The sequence below is a fragment of the Vanacampus margaritifer genome, chromosome 2 (assembly GCF_051991255.1).
Source record: "Vanacampus margaritifer isolate UIUO_Vmar chromosome 2, RoL_Vmar_1.0, whole genome shotgun sequence".
Lineage (NCBI taxonomy): Eukaryota > Metazoa > Chordata > Actinopteri > Syngnathiformes > Syngnathidae > Vanacampus > Vanacampus margaritifer.
This window is the reverse complement of record NC_135433.1, coordinates 43,097,840-43,120,902: the sequence shown is the minus strand read 5'-3', so window position 1 is coordinate 43,120,902 and position 23,063 is coordinate 43,097,840. Positions and strand designations below refer to the sequence as shown.

The window sequence follows — 23,063 nt, the reverse complement described above, 5'->3', positions numbered from 1 at the left end:
ATTAGTAGTCTCCTGTGAGTATTAGAATAAAGCATTTGAATCTCTTAATTATTGAATTATAAATTATCTTGGTCGGAACACTCAACGGGTAAATTCAGTTAACCCATAGTTCGAAGCCCAAATCTGAACCCCCAATTATAGTTTAAAAATCTAATTTGAAAACCTAACCCTGGTTTGAAACTCTAACTCTAGTTTTTGAAACCCTAACCTTAATTACAACCCTAATTTGAAGCCTTAACCATACTTTGAAACCTTAAGGCTAATTTTAAACTTTACTTTGAAACCGCATCAGTCATTTACAACCCTAATTAGAAATGTTAACCTTAATTTACAACACTTAATTTGAAATCATAACCCCAATTTGAAACCCTAAAACTAATTTGAAACCTTAACCTAAGTATGAAACTCTACTGGTTGCCCCACTGAGGTGGATGCCTGAGGCCACCGCCCCATAATACAATCATAAACATGCTCAATAAAAAAAACAACACATACACGTCATTGCCATTGTCACAATTTATTTCCAGTGTTTCCGGAGTCTGTGCACTCGTCTCCCAATCAGGAGGAATGCAGCGTTTGTACGGTCCACATTGAGTTTTGCGCTCCCTCGAACGCCGTACCAAAACTGTCCACTCACTTACACACACACGGTCATCATCAATCAGGGACGTGCGGCCAGGGGGCTATAATTCTTTTGCATTTTCGTTCTCTGGTTTGTGCTTTATTTGAATTTGCTTTTTCCTATTTCGAGCATGTCCATGAGTTTATCATTCAAATTGCTGAATTTCCATATTTCCTGTTTCAACACATGAATGTTTGGGACAGGAGGTGCGGCAGCAAGCAGCCAGCCTCACCTTAGATTGCGTAATCGGTCACAAAAAGCAGAAGTAGCTCAGCTCAACAGCGCCATCTATTACTGTATTAAATCTGAGGAGTCCATTGGGAAAGTGTCGTGTGTGGTCTCACTTCGCATCTCCAATATGTTTACAGGCTGTTACAATATGAATTCTGACCTTCCACAGTCAGGCTAATATATTTAACACTTGAAATGAAACTGCACACTCCCTTCTTCATGTGCGTTCACATTCCGCTAGCCTAGCATAGCTACAATAGGCTATTGCCATTGGGGGAAATAAGGCGACATTTAACCTGAATGGAACCAACACGGAATGGGATGTCTTTTTTTCACAAAATCACACTTTTCGAATTCATCTCGGCGTTCCTTCCATGCTAAAAGTCACCGGCCACTTCGCTTTCACCCTCGGTTATGACCGAAATGTGGGCCAGCTAACTGCTAATTGAAAACAACACATTTCTTTCTAAATGCTAATAACTTCACTTCTTACATTTGCATCGCTTTTCAAGCCCAAGTTTGATCTCATCTCTCTCCACTGCTCAAATGCAAAACTGATGTTTACGTCGGTCACTATCAAGTTTCAATCTTTTTGTGGCACTTGTCATGTTTATAGTTTTTTTTAATTTAGCTTTTCACAGCTGTGGGTGTCTGGGGAATGCTATTAAGGCGATCTCTTCTGAGCAAATGTGGAATCCATCCATCCTTTTTTTCAAAGCGCTTATAGAAGTAACCATTTTGAACAGCTAAGGTGTTAAACTGCAAATCAGAAGATATTTGAGTCCATAAGCCGCGTTTCCACCGCAGGACGTTTAGGTATGGCGGGGGAGACTTTCACAGGAACCGCCCTCTCAGCCCGTCCGCTTGTGGCTGTGTCTCCACTGTGTAGTACGACCCATTTTGCGTCATATGAGTTTGGATCGACACGTAAACGCCGCGCGGCGGTTTCTCCCGTGACGTCACCCAAGCACCGCGCAACGAACAACGAGGGAAAAAAAAAACTTTAGGTGTTTTTTCTCTGCTTTTTATTGTATGTACTTGCCGTGGATTGATGGTTTGAGTGAGAGGAGATGAAGAATTTGAAAAGGCTGACTCGCAAGTTACGATTTTCGATCGACAGTAATCGCCTTGCGCCGTGTTTCTGTGACGTCGCAAGCACGGCGCCGCAAAAATCAGAACGAGGAAAGAGAAAAACTTGTGGCGGTTGCCGTTTTTTCCCCAGCTTTTTTTAAATGTACTTGGAGTGGATGGATGGTTTGAGTGAGAGGAGACTCAAGAATTTGAAAAGGCTAACAGAGTGGAACGAAAATAGACAAAGAATTATTAAGAAAATTGTTTTGGTGGAAGAGAATTAAGCCGAGAATGCATCATCGTTGCGCATGGAGGTAAGATCATTTTTTATACTAAATAATTTTTAGCCAATCAGCACGAAAGCTCGATCGGGAGTTTATCGGGCCGGCGGAGTACCTCTCCTCGAGTAGGACCTCCGCTCGTCCCCATAAGTTCCTGTAAATGTGGCCCGGTTGGGAAGGCTCCTGCAGTGGAGACGCTCACATACGGGGCTGGCCCCGTAAATTTACCCCGTAGTTCCTGCGGTGGAAACACAGCTATAAATGTTCAAATAAAAAGGCTAATGTAAAGATATTTTGGGGCAAAATCCTACATAGAGCAGCTTTAAAGTCAGTTGGGATTGGCCTGCAGCTGATTGTTTTGCTGATTGCATAAAACCCACACATAAAGGTAAGATAATAAAACATTTTAAATTTGGCCTAAAATGAGATCAGCGTATGGAACAAATTATCCAAAAGGAAGACTTTGAATTTATTTTTTTGTTACTATTCTTTTATATATGCATTTGCATTTAAAAGAATTGCATTATAATAAAATGTGAAAATATTCATCTGCTTCAAATATTCATTTCATATTTTGGTCTAGGCACAACACTAGTAATTTGCTGAGTAGCTTTTTATTTGCAATGGCGAATAAGCTTTATCGAAACCACTGGAACAAGCTTCTTTCTGACCATCTGTGCGGAAAATTTGGGTGCTGAAAGGTGACCCGCCAGGCTTCCCGTTCAGGCGGGTTGCAACTGGGGGAATTGCCTTTTTAGGGATCAATAAAGTCATCTGAATCGGAAAGAGTACTCATACGATTTTTTGTTAAAACCAGTTTTCAATCTAAATTTACCACTATGTGTAAATCTGACCAATCTGCCTCAGCAGCCATGAACCTCACCGCACGTCACTGACCACCATCATCATCATCATCATCATCATCATCATCCCACGATGACCGTCCTGAATCCTGCAACGTACGTTGGAAACGCGAAATAAAGCAGCTAAAACGTGGCGTCCGTATATACATTTAAGTTACTTATTTTACAGTGAACATTTCAAATTCAAGTTGTTAAAATAAAATTCCAAAAACAAACTGTGGAAACAAAGTAGAAAATGTGTTAAGACCAGAGTGGAATGCCTCAGGAATGGAAGCTCGGCATTATTCTTAAAGAACCTGTAGAACGACAGTCAACAATAAAAAAAGGTCATTCACAGTACTGTGTAGCAAGACAATATAGCACCCGAAACGTTTCATTGTCAGGCACTTCCTATTGTGAATGTTTTTTGTTTCGTTTTGCAATTTCATTAGCCATTTCCTGCTCCCATTTTTTTTGTTTCAATCCATTTTGTTCTCCGCTCTTCAGAACCACAAAGAAGTGTATTATTCAACATGTGCATACTGTAAGTCCACTGTCTTCTGGTCATCGTTGTACCTTTGGAAAAGCCTCAAAGACGGCAAAGTCGGCAGTCCTTGCGCATGTCGTACCCAAAATGTGATTCAAGTACACAGAGAGCGGATATGTACAATTTAGCATCAAGACGAGCGTCTAAAGCTTTTAGTCGGCGTTACTGCGGGCACGTTTGTACATTCTTCATTTGGTTACTGGTTCACATATTCGGTAACTTTTCTTTGCACAAAAATAGCTCATCTGCAAAAACTAGAAATCTAAACCTTTTCTTTCTTAAAATCTAACCATTACCTTCACCTGACTAAGCCTTCATTCATGTGCTTCACAGCCTTCGAAGGACCTCCTCAGTCTTCAGTGTGACCAATTTTCATGTAACGAGGGAGGAAGTCCGTCCGGACCGGGTCCGCTCCCACATCAGCTATCATTACAAAAATAGAAGCGTATTTGTCCCATGCCAAACACGAGTAAGGTCCACAGCTGTTGCCTCACGCACACTTCACATAACAACATGTGTACAACATCACACACACACTCGAACGCCAAAACTTGTCTTTCACGCACACACAGACTCACAGGTATTGATAGAAGCGCGAGTGTACCACCTGGGAACTCGCCAGTTTATGCGGATGCGCCGTGGCCGACAAGCTCAGACTCTTCGCCTGCGGCACGTCGCCGTTCAAAGCCTCGGCGGCGCGATGAGACAGTTCCGTCGACGACGCGGCTCCGAGGCCACACGCCGCCCCCTGCTGCTCGCTCGGGTCCAGGCTCACTTCGGGGTTGCTGGTGCGATGGCGCTCGCGTGCGATCCAGTCGCCGATGGAGAAGTCCTGCGAACTGCATTTGGGCCTCAGGCGGTCCACGGCCGACAGTTCCGAGCGTGAGCCCGGCTGCGGCCAGTCTCCCAAAACCGACAGCTCGGCAAAGTCCCGCTGGCCGCCCATGGTGTGCCGGCGGCGGATGTTCTTCTTCTTGCTGCGGCCTTCGACGTTGCGCTGGCTGCCCACGCCGAACATGTCGTCCACCGACATGCGCAGGCGCACTTTCAGCCGGTCTGTGATCTTCAGTTTCCACGCCGGCTCCGCTTTATCCAGCTCGCCGCGGGACGAAGAGCTGAGGCTGCCGGTGGAGCGACCTTTGCCGGAAATCTGCGACAGCCTGTTTGAATCTTTGTCGCTGCGAGCGCCGTCCAGCGATGACTCGCTGTCCGTCTTCTGCCGAGCGGCTTTTTTTCTGGACAGCGTGTCGCACTCGATGAGCCTGTGTGAGGCCAGCGGTCGCGGGGCCTCCCGCGTTTCTTGACGCACGGCGGCCGCCGCCGCGAAAACGGAAGTATCGCTCTCGCTATCTGTCTCCACGGGCCTGCCCTCGCTGAAGAGTTCGCTCCGCTCGTCGTCGGCGTCATCGTCGCCTCCCCGGCTCTCCGTCACCGAGCGCACTTCCGGACTCAGCGTGTTGAGCTCCCCGCCGGTCATGAAGGTCATGGACGAGGTGGTGGAGTAGTCGGAGGTGATGGAGCACACTTCCGCTCCGGGCCCGCTGGCACCCGCGTCCTGTCCCGGCACTGCAGGACGGCGGCGGGCTCTTGGCGCCGAGGCGCGGGAGCTGGTGCTGTTCATGGTGCCGAGGTCGGACACCGTGTCGTCGTAGTTGGAGGGTGGGTCAGACAGCGACGACTGGTGCACAGCCACCGCGTGGCGGTTCAGGCTCGGCGACGCGTACGGGGAGCCGGCGCCACGTGAGGTGGGCTTCAGTTTTGGAGACGCCTCGGTGCCGGCGGTTTTGTCGAGCTGTTCCTCAGAGCTGTTCCTCAGCTCGCTGGTGCCATCTTCCTCCTCCTCCTCCTCCTCAGTGCGACTCTCAGGAGACCAGGTTGGCTGCTGGTTCTCTCCCAGGATCTCCTTCCTGGGCAACGCGTCCAGGTCATCATCCGAACTGCTGGCCTGCGGTTTGTCTTTAGGCTTCTTGCGCTTGCGGCTGGCAAAGAAGGAGGAGCGTATCATCTCTTTGCTACACTGATCCTTCCCGGACCCCCACAGGCTCTGCGGAGGAAAACAGCAAACCACACTGTCACATGACTGAACCGGGGTGTGAAATCACAACTTGTGAGGAAGAAGACAAAAAGAGAACGTCACCTTTGATTTGGAGGAGTCACTACATGTTGAATCTGTATCAACAAGGAGAGAATCATTAGTAGCTCGCCACCAGTGGCCTTGCGAAAGCAAGTCAATCAGATAAAGAGAAAGAAAGAAAAAAAAGAAGCAGATTGATGGCTTGCTGATATCATCACTGACAGACACGAGCTCGAAGGAGAACAGCTGGATGGAAGCAAGATGACACGCTTGACAAGGACAAGTAACCACACTAAGGAAGCGCTTTGTGGACACGAAGAAGAGGCGGCAGAAAACCAAGCCTGAAATGACGGATGAGCGCAGAGAGAGAGAGAGGAGAGGGGTGGGGGGGTGGGGTTGAACCCCCCCCGGCCGACGGAGACACAAGCGGCTCATGCTCGGGTAACGATGAAGGCAGCGACGGCACATCACGAACACAAACGGCGTCAGTCGCGGAGCATCACGTGTCGCCCGCCAACAACCAGCTGTAGGCTTTCTCCCCCGCCCCATTTCAAAAGGCGTCACAGAGGGGAGGGCGTGATGCGCTCGCACTGACTTAACAAACTTGAGACGGGCCTGAGCTGAACCGATCAGTGAGTGTGTGTCAACCCTGGCAACCCTTCACGTTACATCTGCGCCCAAACTCCACGACTTCCTCTACTCTCTTTAACACGCACCCATATTTCAACACAACATAAACAAAACAAAAAACAGACTTGTGTTGTTGCCACTGGCGGAGCCAGAGGGGAGGCCGGGGTGGTACGTGCCCCTGCTCAAATGTGATTGGATCTCGCAGGGGCCAAATGATTGACATATCACGGCGCCTGCCAGCATTTTTATCAATCAGATGCCTACTAATTGTTATGCCCCTCCTGCACAGTAGCTGGCGCTATTTACCACTAAATATTGTAATCCACCTCACTAAGAGTCCAATCAAGATGACATGTTTTTGGCAATGTCATGTTGGTTTCCCCGTGAGACGTGAGTGACTGTTTAAAATAACTTTTACGGTATGTTCAGATAGATTGTTTTGGACGGACATCAATAAGTTAACGTTGTTTTGCACAAGCTAAATTTAAATGCATGAGTTGAATGATGAACGAAGACGTAAAACAGGAAACAACTACGGCGCGGCCTTCCAAATTAAAAGCACAGATTTCAAAATAAGATATTTAAACATCACACAAATAAAGCTTGAAGAACTTAGTATATATATGCCTTACGTTTTTAGTCTAGAATTGGGGCATTTAATAACATTAATAACATTATGTGGTGGTAAATAAAATAGTACGAGGAACATTTTTTTCATAGAATGTGGAAAACGAAATAAGGGGACAAAATGATTTGTTTCTTAAACAAATTAAACTAAACAAGTGTATGTGTTAAAATTACATTCATGTTAAACACTGATGTTGATTATTTCATAGATATTGAATGTTTTTGTACATTGTTAATAAACAGCACATTATGAGGCAGATATTTTTGTGCCGACCATTTTTTTGGTCGACTTAGCCAATCCCCACCCCCAGCCCTAATAGCTAGGGGTACCACTTATACCACTTTTACCACTTTTTTAGACTGATATCATTACGAGCACTCAACTGTTGAGTAGTTACCGTTAGTACTTTTGATACAGAAAATCCCCCCACAAAAAAAGACAGATTTAAGACATACTTGTATAAATATCTCCATATAACATTTTTCCTTAAAATTGCAAGAAGTTAATGGCAAAAATGGTAATTTCTAGTTCCTAGTTCCCTAACAATAACATATAATACTAGCATATAGTTGCTGCTATGTGAAAAACACTAGCGTCCATCTTTTGTTAAATTTTTACATTTTTGGGATATCTGCAATCACTTTCATCCCAAAAAAAAAAAAAAAAAGACAATAATGGACATACGTGTTTTTCACATAGCAGGGACAAAATAATAATAATAATAATAATAATAAATGATTAAAGGTAAAAGGAGCATTTTTTTTTCATTTCAAAAGTGTGTTTGATCTGGTCGCCCTTTGCCATAATCATTAAGGTAAAGGTAAATTCCACTGATTGTCACACCCAACTAAGTGGGGGCGAAATTCGTTCTCCGCATTTGAACCATCCCCTGAGGGAGCGGTGAGCAGCAATGATTGCGCTCGGGAATCACATGGTGATCTAACCCCCCAATTCCAACCCTTTATACTGAGTGTCAAGCAGGGAGGCAATGGGTCCCATCTTATAGTCATAGTCTTTGGTATGACCCGGCCGGGGATTGAACCCACAACCTCCCAGTCTCAGGGCGGACACTCTACCACAAGGCCACTGAGTTGGTTAAATAAAGCCATAAATAAATAAATAAAATAAATATAGCCAATAAATAGCTTGCAGCTTCAAAAACGTTTGTAACCCATCTGCTTAGACTAGAGCCGTCCTTCTCTAATAGCGAGTGGGCATAGGGGGGCCGTAAGAGAATAAAGTGTACAGTAGGTGGCAGTCACGTTCTCATTGTTTTAGAATCTGCAAAGAGTATTAGTTTCTCTGCAGAGGTGTACTTTACAACAATGTAAGTTGTTGTATAGAATTAATAGTCACGGTTCTTAGTTTGCATCACACACAAAAAAAGTGAAGCACTGGATTAGAATGAGTGTCAAATTATTCCTAATAGTTGCCCGAGTGCCTCGACCCAATACCCCCCACCCCCACCCCCCGCATCATCATTTTATATTATGTTTAGCATTCGCTTGGGACCTTCATCTCTTCAGCAGTTCTAGGACCATCAAAGAGGTAAAAAGGGAACTAAGTCCATCACCGCCAAGCATAGGCATCAGTTTCTGCTTGCAACTTGATTCAAGTTCCTGTACTGAATTCCTCAAATGGCTCTTGCGCCCCTGAAAATATTCTTGGGGTGGAATCAATGGTCTATTTACAGTTCAGAGTGAGAAACTGTTTGATTAGTGTGTGCGATCAAAGGAGGAGCATGTGTCAGCCTATTGCTGATCTAATGATAAAATACAAAAACAAAAGACGATAAAATAAAAGCATGACAGATCATGCCGTAAACTAAATGAAATCAAAACGACCTCCTGCTTAGAGTCCCATCCACAACTACGGTCAAATCAACTGAATGTGTTTTGTTTGGAATTGCATGTGTGCCTGGAAGGATGCAGCTCAGTCCCACCACTATGGCCCCGCCCCTCCCCAGACATCATGACAGATTATGCCACATGACCGGAGAGAACCTGAGGTTGACCATACCATTCTACTTGTCCTTGCGATCAGCTTTAGAGACAACAAGAGACAGCAAAAGAGCTTTGAGAGAAGGTAGCGCAACATTGCTCTGTATGCCCTGGATGCAGGGTATTGCTTTGAATGTGAGACGTGCACACCACAAGGAAAATGACAAACATCGACTTCTCTTTCTTTCTTTTTTTTATCTCTTTTCCTCCTTTTCGCTCGCCCCCAATTTAAAAGAGCTGCGGGTTTCTGCAGACTAGGCAGCTACACTGGGCACAACACTCGTCCTTCTTCCTACAGTCCCAGCTGTCCACCACTGACAAAACAGAGTCCATCAGCGACATCATCGAGTGATAGACGCCGCCCACTTGGCCTGTGTCAAGATGGGGTCATGTGTGAGTGCTGGACAAGGGATAAGGGAGAGAAACAACACACTACACACAGAAGGGTTAAAAAAACTTCCATCCGTTTGTTGTTAACTTTGATTTTCTTTTCCGGGAGAGAACATGCCGGCTATGTGAGACGAGGAGGAAGGGAAGAAAAGAACTGAAAGAAAAGGAGTCGTCGTCTCGACACAGTTAAAGCACAGGGAGAGGAAAAAATGGCTTGGTCGGGTGAGAGGAAAAGAAAGTAAACGCCAAGAAATGAACAAAAATAACAACTTGGACAATTTGAGCTATAACAATGAAACCAAGACAGATTCTGTAAATAAATCAACTCAAGAAAAAGGCTTACATTTCCCCAAATGGCCAAACCACAAATAATAAAATTGTCTCAGCCCAAAGCATGTAATAAAACTAACAGGCATGAAGTTAATATTTAATAAATCTGCAAATATGTGCACTTCAATAGGATAGCAATGCAACCAAACTTTGCTGGCATGGACAAATATTTGCCGTGTTGATGTGTGCGAGCACGACGCTGAGAGAAACATCTCGGCGACTTACCCGAGACTTCCCCCGGCGACGCTGCCGTCCGGCCGATGTTGGAGAGGAGGTGGTCGATGTTGGGCACAGGTTGAGAGTGCACTGTGCTCTCCTGCTCCACAGTGGTCTGCAGGACGGAAATAAACATGAGCCGAAACCAAAAACCACATTGATGAAGTGACGAACACGCGCAAGTCTACACACAACAGGATCTTCATCGCAGTCTTCGGTGAAGAACCAGTCATATTGCTGGATTAGGTTCTCGACTATCTTGCACTGGTCGGGCATGTGATTGACCATGTTTGTCATGTTGTCCTCGGAGGTTCGGACCAGCGTTGGGCCAAACACGATTGCCAGGTTTCGGGGTTCCATCTAAACAGACAGAATTGAGACAAATGAGATTCCTTTCAGAGGGGAAAGCGGATGTAAAGAATATGCACTCGATATGTCACACCTTGTTTTTCTCACAGTTGTCAGAAACCTTTTTGAGGTGAGCACAAAGAAATTTGAGGGTTTCATAGTGGTGATCAGGCAGTTTGTGGATCTAAAGGAGAGAGGAGAGTGGCAGTGTTCCTCAGAACAATCCCATTTGACAAAAGTGCTGTGCAGATTGCTGCCAAGATTCCTTACCAGCTTCTTTAGCTCCTTAAGTCTCTCAACAGAGTCCTCTGTTCTGTTGGCATCAATAAAGTCAGCATACACTTCTGTTGAGTAGACCCAGAAAAGTCTTACAGCTCATGCAGTTTTAAACAGAAAATTCCCACAGTGTAACTTTTTGGCAATGTCTTTGTTAGCGCACTTAATGAGTCTCACCATTTGTAAACAGGGGTTCTGGCAGCTTGCGGAAAAAAGATTTGAGTAAGCTACTGATGACGTTGAGATCCCTCCATTTCTGTGGAGAAGTGAAAGAGCCTTAGGCAAAAGTCGGACTTGAAGTAGAAAGTGCAATTCAAGGTGCCGCCACTCACATCTTCCTGGACGTCAATGTCGGCAATGCCTTTCGTGTTGAGTTCCTCCTGCATGTTGGAGATGGCGGCGTTGTTTCCCGGAACTCTGTAGATGCCCGTGTACTCCAAACCTCTCTCCTCCACCACATTACAGCACACCTCCACAATCAGAGGAACAAACTAGAAAACACAACATCAACATCATCAACTTTGATAAATTCAGCTAAGAAAAAAAATATTGTGACCCCAAAACTCAATGAAACCGCTAAAATCGATCGTGACTTTCTTGTAGGTGTGAAGCAATGACTCACCCTGTTGCTCTGTGCGGGTGGACAGTCATCCAGCCGAACTCCAAACGTGACGCCAGCTGGTGTCTTCTTTTCAAACGGCTTTCTCATGATGCCCGGGATGCCAATTTTCCATGCACTTCTGTCCCTCGGTGGACTGGCCTCATCTGAATAATGAGAATTTGTTATGTTATGTTATGTCACCCAGCCAGTGATGTGACCGCATGTGTGATGGTGGCTTTTACTACTTGTATACCTCTCAGTGTCCTTTGTTCCTCTGATTTGGGCGAATGAGGGCTGTGGCTCTTACTGTCCATCTTTCCTCCCAAAAAGGCTTGTTTGATGCTCAAGGACTGACGGGAGGTTTTGGGTGAAGGTTCAGATTTACTGCTTGGTGCACTGAAAAGTAAAGAATGCAAAAGATGAATGAGATTAATCATTTTGAATGTTTGGTGAAGTAACAAAAAACTATTTTTAAAATGTGCAGAATTTCACAAGTTACCTCATGTTAAAGATTACATAGCTCTTAATATGAAAAGAAAAATGCACTGAGCTGTCATCAATGTCTTACAAATGCAATTATGCTGTCTAGTGACAGAAAAAATGACCTCAACACAAATCAATATCACTCATTTTTTACAGTACATTTTTTTTAAAATGCTAACTCAATTTTAGGAATTATTAAGAAAGCAGCCATATTTTTCTGAATGTCATTTTTTTCCCACTTATGTTAACAAGAGTATGAAAACTTTGAAAAATATATTTTATTGTACGGTACATTTAGAATATATATATATAATAAATGTGTATGTATGTAAATAAAACACTAAGATGGAATAGTTACAAGCTTTGGGGAAAAAAGCAAAAAAATAAATAGAACATGCAATGGTATCCCATTGGTTCTAAGGTCAAGAGAAAAGTGAGCACAAATCCTCTTAATTGCTACTACGATATTTTGGAATCAGCATGCCAATTTTAGTCTCAATCAGCACAAAAATCTAACTCAACAGAAATGTGGTTAATTGAAGCCCACAGACCTCATCATGTTGTATTCTTTGATCTTTCGACTGATCAAATCCTGACTTGTTACAGCAGCATCCTGAACAGACAGAATTGTTGGCGTTTTATTTTGGGATTACGTTAACAGCAAAATTTCAAGTAATTAAAATATGATTCATCCACAGCGGACTTGACAACACACTCACCTCTTCATCTGGATTACTGTTTTCCTGAATGACTTTAATCCAGGTTAACATGTCTTCCCTCCCTTCAGCCTGAAACAAGTACCCGCTATCGGAGGTGGTCAGACGCAGCACATTCTTGCGTCGCGTGTCACTATAGGAGATGTCAATCAGGCAGGCCTTAATGCTGATTCGCAGCGGCTCTTCGTCGGGCAGCGTCGTGACGTGCAAGAGCGCATCTTTCCTATCCTTGAAGAGTGTCAGTGTGTGACCTTGTAGAACTGCATACATCTGCTTCCATGACTTCATCCCTCCACTTGCACGCTACATAGAAGAGACACGGCACATGTTAAAACCATCAAAACAAACACTTGCATAAGCAGCAAAACGCGATATACCTTATTTTTATCTGTACATAGTTGCCTGAAGTTGAGCAACCCTTCCTTGGAAGAATCAGGAAATATATCTGCAGAAGAATCTCTTCGAGATCCAGAGTCCCCAGAAGATTTATGACCATCCAATGCCTGTCACAACGACACGCAAGTCAATCAAAAGTATGCAGTTTGTAAAGGATGAATGGATATCACTGCTTGTCAATGAAAAAAAAACACCTCATGGACTATGTCCATTACTACACATCGTTAAATTCATGGAACACATGTTGGCAAAGGTAATTTCACCTTTTTCAGGCCTCTGAGACTTGGCATATGCTTACTAGAAGATCGTCTAGAAAAAAAAAAGATTTTTCAATCACATGAATTCATAATATACATAAAAGTGGAGTGGATATTAGTTTGAACGTACCCTCTCCCCTCTTCTTGGTAATTGTCCAGACCTTCATCGTAGGATTTAGACCGCTCAGTCTGGCTAGCAGATTCAGACTCCAGCAAAGCACTTCTCAGGGACTCTGGAGCAGAGCAGATGAAAATCAGTGACTGGTAAAATGTACTTACAAGCAATTTACAACCAATGTTCTTACCTAAAAGAATTACGGACAGGCAAGAATGTACTGTATGAGCAAACCAACCACGACGCCTTTTACCTTGGTCATGTGACAGCTGTCGGCGTATGGGATGACATGGTGAGTCAGGACTAGAAGGACCCGTAGCTACTGATGGTGGCACAGATATGACAGCGGAGGGTGGAATAGGAGCAGCGTCCCTGTCAACACTGGGGCTGACGGGCTCATCTATTACAACAGAAAAAACAAAAATGAACATAAAAAAAACAATTGAAAGGCCAGTGTTGGATTTAGTTGCATTCAGCAACAAAGTTGCTAACTGGAAACAACTGCAGTCGAGTTAGTCCCCTCCCCCTCTCTGACAAGACCTAGACCAGAGCAATCTTCAAGACATTATTGCAGCTTAACGTAATAAATTGCCTGCAAAATGACAGTAACACTACTAAGTGATGCTATTAAACGGATGTCAGGACACGACATTGTGACTGCTTCATTCATAAGTGCTGGTATTAATATCAGCATGAGAGCATGAAATAAAGAAATCACATTAAAAAACACTTGTACAATTTGTGTCAAAGTTTACAGTTTGTATAAAAGAGTTAAGTGGGACTGCACTAATAGTGGCAGCTATTCAAAATAAAATGTCTGCAGTTACTTTCAAATGCATTGCATTTAGTTGAATTGCGCTTAGTCTTAACACCTTGGAAATCTCGAAACACAATAAACAAATACTAAAAGTGCAATAACGGAATCCCTGTAGTTTCAAAGCCAAACAATCCACAGATGTCAAATGAGTAGTCTTTGTCCTTTTATGTCAAATGCCACCAGCAACTTCGAATCAAAACTCAATTATGTAGACTAGAGTTTGTTGTGACAACAATGAATAGAATGCATGAACACAACCTGAGGAAGAAGTATACCCCCAACCTCCTCTTGCTGTAGAAGTCTGAAACAGATCAGATTATAAAGCTTCTCCCTGCAGACGCAATTGGAGTTAAATTTGAAGCTGCTGTCCCAGATCTCGCTGAGTCCGGACTTTGAAACAGAGCAGACTAAAAGGAACATCATCTTGACCAATGTGAGGACTCTGAGGCACTAACATAATACAAATCTTGATAATAAATCTCCTTTTACTCAGCACAACCTCAATCTGTTCTATTTCAATTAGTAATGCAAATAGATTGTGTTATTGTGGAGGGATTGTGAATATATAATAAATAAATATGAGTCATCATCCAAGTCCTTAGTAGTACACAAATACTATTATGCAAATATTTACCAATTCCGCCCATTAAAAAAATACATAGAGACGACGGTATCACTTAAACTATGCAAAAGGGTGTGGGTGATGGGCACAAAAGCTTATCGATGTAACTGTGGGCCATTCAAACAGACCATTGATGGTGGCCCTTCGGTCTGCTCAATCAAGACACTGTTTTCCTGGGCCATGGCACCAGTCCCAGAATGGTAGTCCTGGCGTATTAGCACTGTCACAGCTTGCTTTGTGTGCACCTGGCCTGTCATGCCAACTCCACAAATCAACAATACATGCAGCACAGCAAGCCAGAATCATTGCTGGCCAATCTCAAGAACAAACCTACAGCAAAAGGATTTGACTCATACAAACTACGTAGTGCAAAACTTTATGAACAAAAAAACCTACAGAAATTAAATTTTCTGTAAGGTACCATTTTACCTCCCTTTATATATATTGCAATGCATCTTCATGAGTGTACGTCTTTGACTCATTCACTCCCAGTCATTTTCACTGAAGCAACCCCCTTCGCTCCCAGCTGGTTTACTGGATTTTGACTGATTTTGCAAGGCCCACATGATGCAGTACTATGTGCTATTGCTATAAAAACATGCAACCTACCAAAAGAAAGATTAGAGTCTCTTCTTTCATCAGGAAAAAGAAATATTTTTCAATTTTACAGCAATTCGCATCAGAATACAGCTAAGTTTCATCAATATTCACATTCTTGGTGAAAACTGTCAAAAAGAGCTCGTTGCAACATGGCCCTGGCTGATTACTTATACTCGGTTGCCACCTGCTGGCCGTTTTTGTAATACTACCATTGCTTTAAGCCACCTTTTCATGTCAGAACCTGCTTCAAAGCCTTCTGTATGCGCTTACATAAAAAAAAACATAAAATACGTATGAATACTGTACGTTTTGGTGAGTGAAGGACAAAGTATAAAAAAAAACGTATTTACACGTTTTTGGGTTTTAAAGCTTAAAAAAAAACTGTAAAGCAAAAATAAATACGCAATACTGTAAACTTGACATACCACCAATAAGAGTTTCATTAACAACCCTGCTAAATTTTAATGAAGTAAACTGTCACCTGAAAAATAGATGCTACTTCTTCTAGCAACTTTCTTACGCTTATACATCCCTACACGTTTTAGCCTGCACCTTCGCCAGAATCTAATTGTGAGCCAGGAGACACTGACCTACCTGAGAATCAACCTCGTTCCTCATCCCACTGCAAATTGCAATTTTTTTTGCATCCATTTATGTTATCATTTATGTATGAGTCTAACAGTGTGGGCAACTTAAAGGTGGGCTATAAATACAAATAGGGATTTATTTTTTTACTTTGTCGGACAGTTTTCTAGTTTTCTCAAGTTTTTATATGGGAATGGTGGGGTGCTTATCTCAGTGACCCAACTATGGCAGTCGTTATAACTATGTTTTCAATTTATGTTTATATTCAAACATGCATAATGCATTTAGAAACAAATCTATCTAGTTTACTTTACAAGCTCTTTAAACATGCATTATTTGGAACTGATATAAAAATGCATATACTGTACAGTATGATGGCTAGCTGGGCAATAGAGATCCATTCTATGAATATTGAATTTTCCAGTGTGGCCCTGCCACTAACACACTTTAAATGCCACCAATACAGATTAATGTCATCATTCTAAGATGATAACTTCATTTATGTGCATCTTGGCAAAATGAAATGTATACAAACCAAAATTCACTGAAATGAAAGGCGCAATTACACTATGCGGTTATGTAGTCCACAAGCTCAACAAACATTCATTCATTTGTTTTGAACCACTTCCTATGACAAGCGTTGTTGGCCTGACTCATGTTACTACAGCTATTGCCATGACAACAACCAGCTTGAAATTCATTTAGTTTCCTCTTACCAATGAATGGAATCGAATCCAGCGACTCATCGAGGTTGCTGGAGCAGGAGGTGTGACGTTCCCCGAGGCGACGTATATGCATCTCTCGACGCGCATCGTTAGGAAGCCAGCACGCTGCTACGTCTGCTGTGGAATCTACGCCATCATCATCATTCACAGCCAAAATGTAGGAGGGGTGGCGCAGAGGGCTGGGGTTCTTTCCAGAGGGCGGCTTTGGCCTCAGGACGACACCGGACTCTGAGAGGCTCCGTCCTCCAGTCACCTGGCTTGGAAGTTCTTCATGGTTCGGTTTGAGGATGCCAGACCGCTGATGCATCTGTTTTTGGGCAGAGCATGAAGAGGACCTTTTCGCAACCAAGGCGACGTCCCTTTCGGCCTCAACAGGTTTCACGCTTTCAGCTCTCACCCTGTTGTGGCCTTGATGGTTACTGTGGCCAGCGTGGTTAGCTTTGACTAAACCTTTTTGGTCACCAACTGCTCTCTTTCCAAAATGTGTCTGTCTGTCTGAAATCAAGGGTGTGGAATGGGTCTGAAGAGAATCTGGTCCTCTGTTGTACATAGAAGGATTTTGTGGCCCCCGCTGGCCACTGTTGTATCCAACGGAAGGCCTGGACAACATGGCCTGTCTCGGCATAGACTGTCTACTGGGCCTCGTACCAGGTTCTGCCCTTCGATAGCCTCTTCTGTCACTGGGCTGAGCAATCTCTGTTGGCTCAACATAGTCTGTGGAGTGTGACCGCACTTTATGCATAAGGCCATCTTGAGACATGCTCCTTGGCGGCCAGTTCCTAGCGTGGCTCATCCTCTCTGAACTGATTACGCGGTCTTGGGAGGCACTGCGTGGGGCAATTTGGAAGTGTGGGGGAGGTCCGTGGTAAGAGCGTTCATGGGAAGTACTCCTCCTGCGTACCCCCTTTGGGCCCCAGCCCATCTGGGGAATGTGATGTGAAGTTTCAAAACTGTTTAGATTGGAAGCTCGCAGGTTATCAAGCCTCTCCTGGATAGTACGACTACCATGAGAATGGATTCCTTTGTTGTCAATATATTCCCGATATGTCTGGTAAGTTCGCCAATCAATATTTGGTAGGGGGGCTGGGTAGGGATGTGCGGGGCCTCTATATGGAGCTAGTCCTGGCCCGCCAGGATAGACATCAGCCTTTCGAGAGTGAGGATACTGGGCTAATGACGCAGGCCTCGCCCTCACAAATGCAGGGTCCATGTAATCTATTCTTTGTGCTGGACCCATATGCCCTATTTGGTCAGGTGAAATCACCTTTGTCCTCACGCTGTCGTTGTGCATGCACACCGCCATTTGACTTTTTGGATATGATTTGGGAGGAAGGGATGGGGGTACAGTGATCTCCTTGCGGTAGCCATGGTCAGAAATGGCCACTGAGCCCCTGATGCCCGAACCCACCGAGTCTGTCGCCTGGGCCATGCCCGTAGGCTTACAGTCTACTCTGGGGTAGCATACAGGGGGCGGCTCAGGAATGTGACTGGCATTTCCACTGTAGCTGCTGTGGCCACGGAGGTAGGCATCCTGGGAGTAGGCCTAGAGACAGAGCAATAAACTTGTGTTAAAATAGTCAAGAAGGCGTGGGTAATAATCAACAGTGAGCCACTACACAGTAAATTTCAGAGACTAAATTTTACTCTATTCGGTCCCAGTTTAAGCAGAGTAAACTTTACACTTGGAAGAGAGTAAAATATTAAATATAATAAAATATATATATATATAATAAATCACTCAAGGGTTTAGGAACAATCCCAAAACCTTCAGCATTGGAGATGGGCACACTTGAGCTATGCCACACTTACTGTTGGATAAAATTGCTGGTGTGTCTAAAAGGAGACCAAAAATGGTCGCAGGTATGAGGAAGCCACCTGACACCAGCGATATATTGACACACAATAGGAGAGGAATGGCTCAGCGGGTAGATTGGTCATCTCCCAACCTGGAGGTTCTGCGATTGTTCCTCAACCCTTGAGTGATTTTTGTGTGTGTGTGTGTGTGTGTGTGTGTGAGTATTTTACTCTCTTCCAAGTTTAACGTTTGCTCTAGTTGAGACTGGGACCGAATATAGTCTTTCTAGAGTAAAATTGACAAAATTTACTGTGTAGATTAGAGATGACCAAGTCAGGTCCTCAAGAGCCCCATATCCAGTCTGTTCTCCATGTCTCCCTCCTTCAACACAGCTGAATCAAATGATCAGCTCATCAGCCAGCTTTGCAGAAAACTGATAACGATCCTGATCATGAACCAGGTGTGTTGGTTGAGAGAAACATGGAAAACAGGCTGAATAGGGGCTCTTGAGGACCGGACTTGGGCACCCGTGGTGTAGATTCTTAAAAAAAAGTCAAATTTAACATAAGAGCTACTGGAAGTGTGTGTGGGGGTGGCACATGTTACAGTATGAGTGAGAGGAGGCATTGGCAGTTCAGGAGCGTCAGTAGGCTTCATCTGCTCCTTAGTTTGAGTTCCCATTCTAATATTTTTTTCATAAAAAAATATATAACTGAAGGATTTTTCCAGCTCACGTTTTACTTAAAAGTGTTCATGTCTTATCAGGACATCCAAATATGTGGATAGATAATAGAATAGTGTGCCTATTTACCCACGTCAGACTGACGGATGCCTTTTATACAGACAGGAGGTTCCCTCCCTCATTGTGAGAGCTATATTTAGCCTGATTATGCTCCAAGGCCTTTATGAACACGGGCAGCAATAATTTGTATGGTGTTTATGAAGGAATTGATTACAACAAGCGGAGATCTTTTCACTTTTTCAACAATGGTGGATTACAAACCTAGTTGTGCTTAATATAACAGTCTGCGCAAAAAAAGGATGTACCGTATGGGGACTTTGATCCAGCTGACGTAAAAAAAAAAATTACATAATGCTGTGTGGGCAACAATCAATGTGTTTGGCTCTGTCCCCGCCCTTTGCAAGAAAGCATAAGCATGCAAGAGAGTTCACAGGTCACTGGCCTTTATCACAATAATGATATGTGACAAGTACAATGAAGACTGGGCGAGGTTTCACTCAGAAGCCAGCAAGAGAATCTAACAGGTAACAGTCAATCGGCCATTTCTACAGTAGATCTGAATGGAACTGCTCAGTGGGCAACCAACAGCAGTAGCGTAAAGCTGCACACTCCAGCCTGTAACCATGACACTGACATGCATGGCATGATGTGCAAAATGCATGCACCACATGTTAATGTCAAAGAGCTAACTAGTCAGCAGTTTGCTTACCAGATTAGTTGGATCCAGAAAAAAAGGCTGCCATTTGAGCGTGTGAAAACGAGAGCATTAAAGAAATGAAGACAGAAGGATACCATCAGAGTGAGACAAACATGCAGTCAGGAAAGGATCAGATTAAAAAGGAAGAACATCAAACAGCTGAAAAAAAACCCGTCTGAAATTGTCATGCTAAAAATATTGTCAAGCAACAGCAATAGAGAGGGTGGGAGGAGAAGCGTACGCGAAGCGGAGCGTTGCCACGTTACGACCTGCCTGTGACAGTCCGTTCTGGGCGAGGCGGCAGAAGCATGAAGCTTGCCTCTCATGTTGCTGTTAAGCCTCCACGGTTGTATCCATACTCGGCCACATTATTACGCTAACTGAATGAGGTGCCTCCAGTCTACGTCTCCCTTGCCCTCCCCTCTTCTGCTGCTCACATGACAGAAGCAGCAGCTGCTGATTATACATTCCGCTCTGGTGGTAGAGCTCCCCCTCCCGATCTTTCCTCCTCAACCCCCCCCCCCCCACCACCACCACCACACACACACACACACACTCCAAGCATCAACCTGTTCAAAACACAAGGAAGTCAGCTGATTTTATCCACTCGACTCCGCTTATCATCCATTCTTTCTTTCCCACCGTCTCTTGGCATTTCCTCCTTTTCCCTGGCTTACAACTCCCTCGCGTTTCTGCTCCCAGAATGTAGCCTCTCCCAGTATCTTTGCTAAGCAACTGCTGCCTGTCTGCAAGCAGTCTGTGTGTGCTGCCTCCTACCATGTCGCTAGTATGTGTGCACCGGTCTTTTTCCCTTCATTGAGTTACTTTTCATGTGGCTTGGGGCCACCTGATGTGCAATAGTGCGGCCGGCAGCAAGATAACAGAGGCATGAGATCCAGTGGACTATGGAAACAGAGGTAGGCTATAGGGAGGGCTGGAGTCGTTTGAAGGAATGATATAATGGCATTGAAAGATCATAGCTTAAGGGACATTATACAGATGATTAATTCCACATCTACATAAAAACACTGCACATGTAAATACATTTCTGTAAGTACAGAGGAAATATGTCACTCACCATCCCAATTGTTCCAATCAAGTGGTAAACATAAGCTAGTACAGTATTTGATAGCACAAAATAATGTCTGTTAATTAGTTGACGTCTGTCTATCTTTACCTTAAAACCATAACCTTGTTGTCTTTAAACCCTCATTTCAAACACTAACACTTGTAATGATTTATTGAATTATCAATAAAACTCAGCACGGCCAAAGAGAGCACACAGGGGAGATTTCAGGTTAACAGCGATTGGGTTTCATTATATAAACAGGCTGTCAAATATACCATCAGAAGCGATTCCTTAGCATCCGCTCATACTGTAGCACTCAAGAGCTGAGTGCGGTTTCACTTTGCTCTTAATGTGCAGAGTGCATTCAGTGGCAGCGGCCTGCATTATGCACGGATTTGTCAACACAAGCTTACAGTGCCGATTTTGACCGATTTTGCTGCCTTTCATGCAGACAGCACAAGTTTGATTCCTGGCCAGCGCCCATATAACCTAGTCCAGATTTTTTTTTTAAATGCCAGGTCGCACCAGGAAGGGCATGTGGGGTAAAAACAAATGCAAGTAACGGAAATGAGAAAAGGCAAAAGTGTCAACAACAACATGAAGGTGAATTGGCAGGAATGAACCTAGCAATCCGCACATGCATATGTTGCCCTCTCCCTCCTCCAATCATGAGTCATTGTGGAATGTCACATTGGAACGCTCCCATATTACTACATGACCTACAGGCAGAGTTACATAGTGGAGGTACGCCTAATCATTGTTTGGCTTGACCGCAGACCAGGTTCCATCATGTGCCATTTTTAGTGATATTCTATCAAGATTACTTCTGACAGCAAAATGCACCATTTTTCAAGTTTGTCATATAGGAAACAAAAATAAATCAGATATGCCTCTTATGGAAAACAATTAAGCTTGATTCATTTGGATATTCAGGATTGAACAAATATTTATATAATGTGCATTTGAAAGACTGGATTTAGTACATTTCAACATGACATCGAGGAGAAAACAGAGAGAAGAGATGTTCTGTCCTGATTAGGAGGCCTAGATAGAGAGCTCTGATGGGATGGGAAGTCTGCATTTTAGTATTCCTGTCCCAGACCAAAACTAGAGCAGCTCTCTGGGACAAGATGTAAGCAAGAGGGCTGTTTCTATTCTGAAAACAGAACAAATTGTACTTGTGGAAAAGCAAAAAGGTATAGTGGACGCATACCAGCTGTAGTATGTCCTCATCTTTTGGCATCACACATAGTTCCAGAAAGTCCCCACTGTAAGGATCGAAAAGCAAAAGTAATTCAAATATGAGAGACCAAAGCCTAAATGAACCATAATTAATAATTAAATTGTTATTATGTCTCACCTATCTTGGATCAAAGATATAACTTCACAGTATGCTTTCCCAATGATACTTGCTCCATTCACCTTCACAATGCGATCACCTAAAAGGGCATTAAAACCAAATATTAGTTGTTTAAATGGCTGAAGGCTACTATAATTAGTACAATTCACACTAAAACATCACACATACTGGATATTTTGTCAGGAACATTTGCATCTCTGCAAAAACAGATCACCAGAAAGACTCAGAACAACACTACTACAGTGTCTATTAGGGGTGCTAAAAAATTTATTTGGCGATATATCGCGATATTACAGCGCCCAATTCTCGTATGGATTCAATATGCTGCCGAATCAATGTTTAAACATCAATATTTGATGGAAATATTCAACAAAACGTTTTACTTAGGGTTAGGGTTCACATGTTAGGCATGGAAGAATGTTATATTAATGGAACATTAAGCATTAACATTTTATTTCAATGCTGTTCAAACATGAAACAGTGGCTCACAGTTGCCTGAAGTTTCAGATAAATAAATACATTTTCATGCAAATCGTACAATGTAAAAGTTTACTGATTAGTATTTTCAAAATTTAAGTAAAAAATAAAATAAATCGCAATAATCGATTTATAGATTTGCATCGGGATTAATTGGTATCAAATTGAATCGTGGCCTATGAATCGTGACACAGATTGACTCACCAGGTACTAGGCAATTCACATCCCTACTATCTATATTTATATTTTTATTATACTCCATTTTGTGCCTGCGTGTGTGGCCTAATTACACTTTAAAAAAACAGCTTGTCTTTTTATTCTCTTTTATGTTTTTACGTTCATATTTTACAATACCACCACATATATAGGAAGCTCACTGTGACTTTACTAATGCTCTTGCTCATGAACAAATTGTTTTTGAAAAGAGTTTGAAGGACAAACATCACTGTTTCACACACTATACCAGTTATACTTTCTTTCAATCAATATGTGCATCAGGTATTCACCCCCCTGCCTCCCC

At 43.3% G+C, this 23,063-nt stretch overlaps 1 protein-coding gene across 2 annotated transcripts in view; it reads right to left on the bottom strand.

The window, feature by feature from the left end:
* Positions 1-501: 501 nt before the first annotated feature.
* The window catches only part of arhgap21b (Rho GTPase activating protein 21b), a 44,478-nt gene continuing 21,916 nt past the window's right edge, over positions 502-23,063 (bottom strand). The window contains exons 6-24 of one of the 2 annotated variants that reach the window (XM_077557269.1): positions 22,067-22,145; positions 21,920-21,974; positions 16,395-17,946; positions 13,308-13,454; positions 13,070-13,172; positions 12,946-12,991; positions 12,664-12,789; positions 12,290-12,589; positions 12,122-12,183; positions 11,341-11,483; positions 11,109-11,251; positions 10,819-10,977; positions 10,664-10,742; positions 10,481-10,554; positions 10,305-10,394; positions 10,055-10,222; positions 9,872-9,977; positions 5,732-5,763; positions 502-5,638 (exon numbers count right to left, since the gene is read on the bottom strand). In XM_077557269.1, the coding sequence (XP_077413395.1) occupies positions 4,169-5,638; positions 5,732-5,763; positions 9,872-9,977; positions 10,055-10,222; positions 10,305-10,394; positions 10,481-10,554; positions 10,664-10,742; positions 10,819-10,977; positions 11,109-11,251; positions 11,341-11,483; positions 12,122-12,183; positions 12,290-12,589; positions 12,664-12,789; positions 12,946-12,991; positions 13,070-13,172; positions 13,308-13,454; positions 16,395-17,946; positions 21,920-21,974; positions 22,067-22,145 (4,934 nt within the window). In that variant the 3' untranslated portion in view covers positions 502-4,168. Of the gene's footprint in view, positions 5,639-5,731; positions 5,764-9,871; positions 9,978-10,054; positions 10,223-10,304; positions 10,395-10,480; positions 10,555-10,663; positions 10,743-10,818; positions 10,978-11,108; positions 11,252-11,340; positions 11,484-12,121; positions 12,184-12,289; positions 12,590-12,663; positions 12,790-12,945; positions 12,992-13,069; positions 13,173-13,307; positions 13,455-16,394; positions 17,947-19,649; positions 19,677-19,878; positions 20,105-21,919; positions 21,975-22,066; positions 22,146-23,063 lie in introns of those variants that run through there. The other variant, XM_077557270.1, reaches the window with a different exon arrangement.